Source organism: Tenrec ecaudatus, chromosome 4 (assembly GCF_050624435.1).
Source record: "Tenrec ecaudatus isolate mTenEca1 chromosome 4, mTenEca1.hap1, whole genome shotgun sequence".
In the NCBI taxonomy this organism is placed as follows: Eukaryota; Metazoa; Chordata; class Mammalia; order Afrosoricida; family Tenrecidae; genus Tenrec; species Tenrec ecaudatus.
In genome coordinates, this window is record NC_134533.1 from 111,907,636 (window position 1) to 111,915,808 (window position 8,173).

Genomic DNA, 8,173 nt, shown 5'->3' on the forward strand with positions numbered 1-8,173 from the left:
AGAGACCCGTCCCTGGAAAAGGACATTATTCTTGCCAAAGCAGAGGGTCAGCTAAAAGACAAGTCCTTCAAGAAGCTAGACTGACAGCGTGGCTGTAACAATGCGCCCAAACCTAAGCACTGTGAGGATGGAGCAGGACCAGGCCGTGTTTCATTCTGTCATTTATACAATGGCTGGGGACACTCTTTATGAAAAAGAAAATAAAAACATAACCCAGCACGGCCTTGCACAGGACGTGTGTGAGTGAGGGGACTCGAAGCGACAATTATCTCTGAGCAAAGTGCAGCGAGCATTCTAGAGGAGGAGCACCACGTCCTGACTGAATCAGAGACGTCCCATCAGAGAGGGGTCTAGGGGAGGATGAGTCAGTCAGGGTGTGATGTAGCACCAATGAAGAATACAGCTTTCCCCAGACCCTGGATGCTTCCTCCCCCCAAATACCATGATCCGAATTCTACCTTGCAGGGCTGGATAGGGCAGAGGTTGTACACTGGTGCATATGGGAGCTGGAGGCACAGGGAATCCAGGGTGGATGATACCTTCAGGACCAGGGGTGTGAGGGGCGATGCTGGGAGAGTGGCGGGTGAGTGGGTTGGAAAGGGAGAACTGATTACAAAGACCTACATGTGACCTCCTCCCTGGGGGACGGACAACAGAGAAGAGGGTGAAGGGAGACGCCGGATAGGGAAAGATATGACAAAATAATAATCTATAAATTATCAAGGGCTCATGAGGGAGGGGTGAGTGGGGGGAGAGGGGAAAATAAAGAGGACCTGATGCAAAGGGCTTAAGTGGAGAGCAAATGCTTTGAGAATGATTAGGGAAAAGAATGTACAGATGTGCTTTGTACAATTGATGTATGTATATGTATGGATTGTGATAAGAGTTGTATGAGGCCCTAATAAAATGTTTAATAAAAAAAAAAGAAGAAAGAAAAGCTTGTAGTTACTTCAAGGATTGCTTCTTGGCCGTTAGGAGTGTTTTCCAGTCCAGTCTGTTGTGGCACCACGCCCTGGCCCCAAAGTACACCTTCAGCATTCCCTGGGGACCTCGCCACTCCATTTTCTTGCTGTTCTGTTGCACCCCTTAATGTTTTGCCTAAGTGTGGCGGGATCCGTCGGATCAGGTGCAATTCCCACACTGTGGCTCTGGTGTCGTCCCCTGTAGGGCTATGGGTCATGGAGGGATGTCATGTCTCATAGTGGGGCCGGCCTTGTGGTCCTCTCTGTTGACTGGCTGCTCTAATTGGGAACATCGACCTCCTGGCCTGGTGGGCCAAGATGTGCTCCACTCTCTCCTCCTCCCCCTTCATCTGCTCCTGAGTGCTCCAATCAGATATGTTCCTCTTCTAGAGGTGTAGATTCAGTGTTTTCCTTTGAAATAAATTCTTCTGAGGGGAGGGGCAGGTGTCCACTTAGTAGTTGGTGTTGGGGCCGACGCTCTAGACCTCTCCACTAGTTCCCTACTACACGCTGGCATGTTGTATTCACATCTTGGAGCACCGGGTTGAAATATGGTTCCTCTTTTCCTGTGGAGACACAAACAATACCCTCCCCTTGGGTGGGTTAGTGCCCTGTGCCCCTCTACCCTTTTCTTTTTGATTATTATTTTCCTTTCCCCACCTCCTTTTTAGTTGTCTACCATGCGTATCCCTGTATTTGGTCTGGTCCCTGCCATATTACCTGGTCCTTGCCCCAGGAATGTTTGTATACAGTAGCTTTTTCCCTATGCCTATTTTTTTGTTTAAAGCTTACCTCAGCAGCCTTTCGAGTGTTTCTATATTTAAGTCAATGCTATCTTGAAAGCTGTTTTCTCTTTTTTTCCCTCTGGGTGAGGTTGTTCTATGTGGTGGCCTCTTATTTCTGCTTGGTGAGTGTTGTTCTTCTGCCCATACTGGGTCGGCAAGGACCTTTTGTAGGGCTGGGTTTCTTATAATTTATTCTTTGAGTTTTTCCTTGTCTGGGAAGACTCTTACTTCTCCATCTATCTTGATTGATAATTTGGCTGGGTAGAGTATTCTTGGGTTTGCGTTGTTTTCCTTCAATTTTGGAATATGGTACTCCACTCTCACCTCTTCTTCATAGTTTCTGCTGATAGGTCTGAGCATATTCTTATGTGGGAACCTTTATATGTGATTGCTTGTTTTTCCCTAGCTGCTCTCATGATTTTCTCCTTTTCTTCAAAGTTGAGTAATTTAAGTATTATGTGCTTTGGTGGCTTCTTCTTGAGATCCAGTCTCGCTGGTGTTCTTTCAGCCTCTTAAATGGTTGCCTGGTTTTCATTCATTAGGCTGGGGAAGCTTTCCTCCAAGAATTCTCTCACTGTTGTTGCAGATGACTTCTTTGTTGTGTCTTCCTTCAGTAAGCCAATAATTCTAATGTTGTTCCACTTCATAGCATCAGACATAGCTCTTCAGTTTTAAGCTTCTCTGATGATTTTTTTAGATTTTTGTTCGCATTTGTTAAAGTCTGCTTGGCTGTGCTCCAAGTCACTGATGCGGTTCTCTGATTCCTCCAGTCATTTCTCGAGATCTGTGAGTCTGCTACTGGTTTTTGTTATCTCCTCCCTAAGCTCCTGTATTTCTTTTTGGTTTATGACTTTTACCTCTTCTATCATTTCATCCTTTTTCTGTATTGTTTCCCTCATATCTTGTATGACTCCAAGTAGCATTCTGAAAATTTCTTTCTGTGGCAGCTCAATGTCTGCTTCTATTCAGGACATCTTCTTCCATTGTCTTTTGTTTCTCCCGTTTTTTCATTGAGGCCATTGGAGCTGATGGCTGTTTGTGTTGTGTTTTTTTAGGAGAGTCAGGTGCCATTTTCCAGGGAGTCAAAGAGCACTGGCTTTCTCTGGAAGACTTGTAGGAGTGCTTCTTTGAACCTCCTATAGCTTATTTCACTATGGAATTAACCTACCACTTTATCCTCCTGTGGCTTCCCTCTCAGGGGAGTGACCCAGAAAGGTTGCCAGGTTTGGTGTTGCGGAGGTTGGGCAGAGGTTCCTGCAGCAGCTTGGAGCATTGAGGAGTGTTGGCCGAGTTGATTTATGCCCCCTGGCACACAAACAGGAATCAATGAGATCAAGAGATCGTGGAATTTTTCAGTGAGCGTTTTTTGTTGTTGTTGTTGCTTAAGTCCTTTGGGATATGTTTGAAACTTTCTGTCATAAAAGTATAAGAAGAGCATCCCAGATGATTCTACTTGCCTCCCTCCACCCCCACATCAGGCAATAGTCACTGGTATATTAGAGTTGCCTAGATGTTGAGACATCAACCAGATAAGGACTAGATACGTCTTTCTCTTCTCAGCTGCTCATTCTGGCTGGCCGGCCCACACCCTTGCTTATACACGGTGATGCCCCACACATCTTGGGCAAACATTGATGTCTTCAGGGTGACAAAGGCAGGTTCTCTTCATTTCCTATCAAGGCCATCCTTCGTCCTCCTGCTGGATCACCAGTGTAGGGACCAGGCAGGAGTCGTCACTGCTGCAGCCTCTGGGGCAAGAAGAGGAAATACCAAAGGCCATGCCTCTTGGCTCAAGTCTTGGTTGGGCTGCTGACCAGCTCGGGGATTTTACCTAACAAGTACCTCATCTCATGGTGCTGGTGTGAAAAATTAAATTAGAAAACTAGCCCAAAGTCCGGCATTTGCCAGCACGCAGTAAGTACAAATTATTTCCTTTCCTGTCAGAACCTGCTCAAATTTTGGCAGCAGCGACAAACAGGAATGGAAACTGAAATGATTGTCAGCTATTTATAGCCTCTGTCGGGCAGCAATGGGAGCCAGGAGAGGGAACACTTTCCTCTTGATATAATCTGGACCTGAGTTGGGAGCTATTTCATAAAATAATAATAATAAACCTACAAAAATAACAACCACCAAACTCACAGCTAGCAAAGCCAGTCCGGGTTAGGGTGACCCTATAGGACAGGGTTACCTGCCCCTTTGGGTTTCTAAGACTGTAGCTCATTGCAGGCATAGAAAACCTCATCTTTCTCCTGTGGGGTGGCTGGTGGTTTCAAACTGCTGATCTTGCAGTTTGCAGCCCAAAGTGTAACCCACTGTTTTCTACTTTGAAAAATACTAAAAGATAACTTTATAAATGTATAAAGCATATAGATAAATCCATATAAAGAAATTAAAGCTAACCACACTCCTACTAGCAGATAACAAGGTCAAATATTGTATATGTATACATATGTATATACATTCACGAGTGTGTGAGTGTGTGTGTAGTGTAGTGAGAGAGAGACACGCACATCATCTCTGGGTGGAACAAATGGCTGCTATGCAACTGCTGACCCAAATGATAGCAGTTTGGAGACTTGAAAGAAAGGCTGCCAATCTACCCCCAAAACCCAGCCAGTGAGAGCACTGTGGCGGAGCACAGGGAGTCTCCCTGAGTTGGAATCAACTGGACAGCAAGTGGTAACTATGGACAGTGTAGACCTACACACTCTTAAAACAAAAATGAACCTGTGCTCTACAGTCTCCGTAGACTCTTTGGCCGCCTGCTTTTCTCCCTGAAGAGCACATCAGAACCCTTTCTGTAGGCCATTGAAGCTTCTCCTACAGCATCGATCACAAATGTCTGTCTAGTACAAGCCAGAAGTTAACAATCATTACCCTGTCGGTAGACCTTCAAAGTAACCCCTGGTATTTGGCACAGCCCCCGACCTGTGCCAAAGCATGCCTGCATTCCAAAGCACAACACCCGGAATGGCCTCCGAGCACACTGCGCCCATGGGCACTCCCAGGAAAATTTCTTGTTGGCAGTCTCCGAGCCAGGAAGTGACTTTTAACTTTTCGTTTATCAATTTGTTCATCAAGCATATACTGATGGCTTATTGTATGACTGTGGGCCTCTGAGGGGACCCTCCCCAAGAATCCACACCCACTTCTGATGTGGGGCACACCCTCTGAGCCCAGACATTGCCAAATCACCAGCACTTGCCCCAGCTACTGCCTGGCATAACCCAACAGGAGCCCTCTCCCAATGTGAAAGACCTGCTGCTCAAACCTCCCTAAAGCACTCCCTGCGCATCGGTCACCAGGCCCTCCGGAGCTCGCCTGTCTGGTGGTATCAGCTATGGCGGGACGTTTCCACCGCAAAGTGCAGCTCGGGGGACTGCTCCTGGCCCTCGTCGGCTGGCTGTGCTCATGTGTCGCCACAGCCCTGCCACAGTGGAAGACTCAAAACCTGGGACTGATCGAAATGGAGACGCAGCTAATGGGGCTCTGGCAGGTCTGCGTCAATCAGGTTGCCACTGTGTGCCACGCGTTCGAGTCCTTCCTGGCTCTGCCACAGGAGCTCCAGGTATCCCGGGTCCTCATGGTTGCCTCCAACGGGCTGGGGCTCTTGGGCCTCCTACTCTCCAGCTTTGGGTCCGAATGCTGCCGGGTTCACCAGATACCAGGGATCTTCAAGAGGCGGTTTTGCCTCCTGGGAGGTGCTTTGGTAGTATCCGCTGCAGCCATGACCCTCTTACCGGTCTCCTGGGTGGCTCACGTCGCAATTCGAGACTTCCGGGATGACAGCATCCCTGAGATTGTGCCTCGGTGGGAGTTGGGGGATGCCCTTTACCTGGGCTGGGCTGCAGGGGTTCTCCTGGCCCTTGGCGGCGTCACCCTCATCTTCTCTGCCTGTCTGGGGAAAGAAGTTGCGTCCTCTCTACACAAGGCTGGTCCCACAGGCTTGCCATGCCTGAATCCAGCATGTGACTCACGCGTCTCCCTCCACCTAACACCGGGATGTGGGAGCTTGATGACCTAAGATGTTGCCAAGGAATCTGTGGAAAAAGGAGTGCCAGCAGAGTCCTCTTCCTCGGCCTTCATCCCCCCATGCTGCCTTTCATTTGGAGCGGGGTGGTGGTTGCTATTACACTTGTGAAGATTTCATTCTCTGGACCGCTGGTGATGTGGTGAGCCTAAAACCAGAATAAAGACCCAAGGCAGTGCCTAGCCAAGAGGTTTTTTGTTTTGCCATTTGAAGCTCTGACTACAAATGCCCTTACACTCTAGCATCGATGACACACTCGATCCTTGGACTACAAGGGGGATATTTTACAATCCTGCAGCCATCAGAGAAAATTGAGTGTGAAGTCACTGAATGTGAGGAGGGGGAAGAGGGACAAGCTAAAGGTGATACCTTGGCAAATGAACATGAACTGTTGTTACTCCTTACTGGAGCTCAGGCTAGGGATCCTCCTTCTGTCTGTGTTTGGTTTTAGGTGCACACAGAGGGAGCTGTGTCACAGACTGTGGCTGGTTTGCAGGTTGATGGGAGATCTGGTGGTGTAGTGTTGGGCTGCGAACCAAGAGGTCAATCATTTGAAAAGACCAGCATCTTCAAGGGAGACAGATGAGTCTTTCTACTCCCTGGCGGTACAGTGGGCTATGCACTGAGCTGCTAAGCACAGGGTCAGCAGTTTGAAACCACAAGAGGCTCCTTGGGAGATAGAGGAGGCTGTCTGCTCCCATAAAGAGTTACCGTCTTAGAAACCCACAAGGGCAGTTCTATTCTGTCCTGTGGGGTCACTGTGAGTCAGAATCGACTTAATAGCAGTGAGTTAGTTGTTTTACAGAATATTAATCTCCCCGAGTGGGTTGCTCTCTTCTTTCAGCTGTTAGGAGCTTCGGAATGGTCTGCTCTGTCTTCCCAACACGAGATAAAAGGAACAGTGAAAGTTAAATGGTAGGGCGACCAAGTTTTCCAGTTGTCTGGGACGGAAGGATTCCATGACCTCTGAGCTTTTAAGGTTTATAGGAGAGCCCCAGGCAAACTGGAATGAATCGGTCATTCTCGAGGGACTCTCCCCAGCGGAATATCACCCACTGGAAGAGGAATATCAGGTTCTCAGAAAGGTCTTTTATCCTGTACAAAAGTGCACTATAAACCCCTTGAACCTCTACCCAACTGACAGTGAACCTGCTGAGGATGTGGCTATGAATAACATTCCTAATAACAATAACCCAGTTTCCTTTTCTTGTCCGACCTGCACTGACCAATGCCTGACGACTCCACCCTGGGTCTTCCTAGGGCATTGGAGAGCCCTTAGGGAGGAGCCACAGGGATGATTGCTCACAAACCTGTCCGTCAGCTAAAACCACCCACAGTCCTCACCCGCAGCATCCTTTCGCTACCACCCATCCCTGCGCCCTTCGACAGGCAGTCACCATTGGCTCCGCTGACAATTCCCAGAGCAGAGCAGCTACGGAGATGATTCCCAATGCCTCTAAAGCGGTCACGTCTCAGGGTTCAGGAAACGTTGAATTCCCTCAGGACTGGGGAGACGCTTCTCTCACCAACCAGGTGCTGTGGATGGCCAGCTGGGCTCTGAGGTTGCTCCGTGTTTAGGACCCCACCGTGCCTCCCACGAGTCCATGAGCATGGCCCTAGCATCTTTGGAGAACCATGCTCAGACAAGGACACACGTCTCCACCAGGGCCACAGCCCAAAGACCTCCTGAGGAGAGGACAGGGTGTCTGCAGAGGAACCTCATTGTCTGCAGCCACGTTTACCTGCTCACCCAGAGCGGGTTTCATTTCATTTCCCTGTGCGGACTCCACCCGACATGGACCAATCCAAAGGGCTCTTAGGAAAAGGAGGCTCTGAGGACACAGGACAGATGGCACCAACGGGGCATTCTGGTGTTCTCTTTAATCCCCAAACTGCTTCCAGTGACCATTTTTATCAGTTATTCGGGCACAACGTTGAGTCAAATTTGGGTCAAATTTCCAAGGGTTTCCCAGGTCACACAGGGTCTGGAAGGAACCAGGTCATCATTTATCCAATCTTGTAGTCATTCATCTAGCACTCTGCAATGCTAACCAGCCACTGTGCTCAGAACCAGGATACAAATAGTAAACCTGACTGAATTTACCCCCAGCCTGTGAGAAACAAAAGTTATTCCCCAGGTTGCCCCTCCATAATACATGCCAAGGTGCTGCTTGCTAACACATGGTCAATGACTATACACTTGGAGGTCAACTGCTTAAGGCATCTGTCTGAAGGTTATCAGCCATCTAGAGCCCTCAGACCCTAAAGCCTGTCCCACTCTCCGTAGAGCCCACTCCCCTGATAAGGGTAATGGATTATTCCCCTGAAGGAGAACCCAAAGACACCTAAGGTCAAGGTTAGGCCACCATCTTGACTCCAGAGCTCACCTATCG

At 48.6% G+C, this 8,173-nt stretch overlaps 1 protein-coding gene across 1 annotated transcript; it reads left to right on the forward strand.

The window, feature by feature from the left end:
• The first annotated feature begins 5,090 nt into the window (after positions 1-5,090).
• Positions 5,091-5,774, forward strand: CLDN25 (claudin 25). The gene has a single exon (XM_075547822.1). It carries the CDS (start codon positions 5,091-5,093, stop codon positions 5,772-5,774), a length of 684 nt encoding a protein of 227 aa, XP_075403937.1.
• The last annotated feature ends 2,399 nt before the right edge of the window (positions 5,775-8,173 follow it).

Coding starts and splice junctions, on each gene's coding strand:
- CLDN25 (XM_075547822.1), top strand. CDS start 5,091: ATGGCGGGACGTTTCCACCGCAAAGTGCAGCTCGGGGGACTGCTCCTG.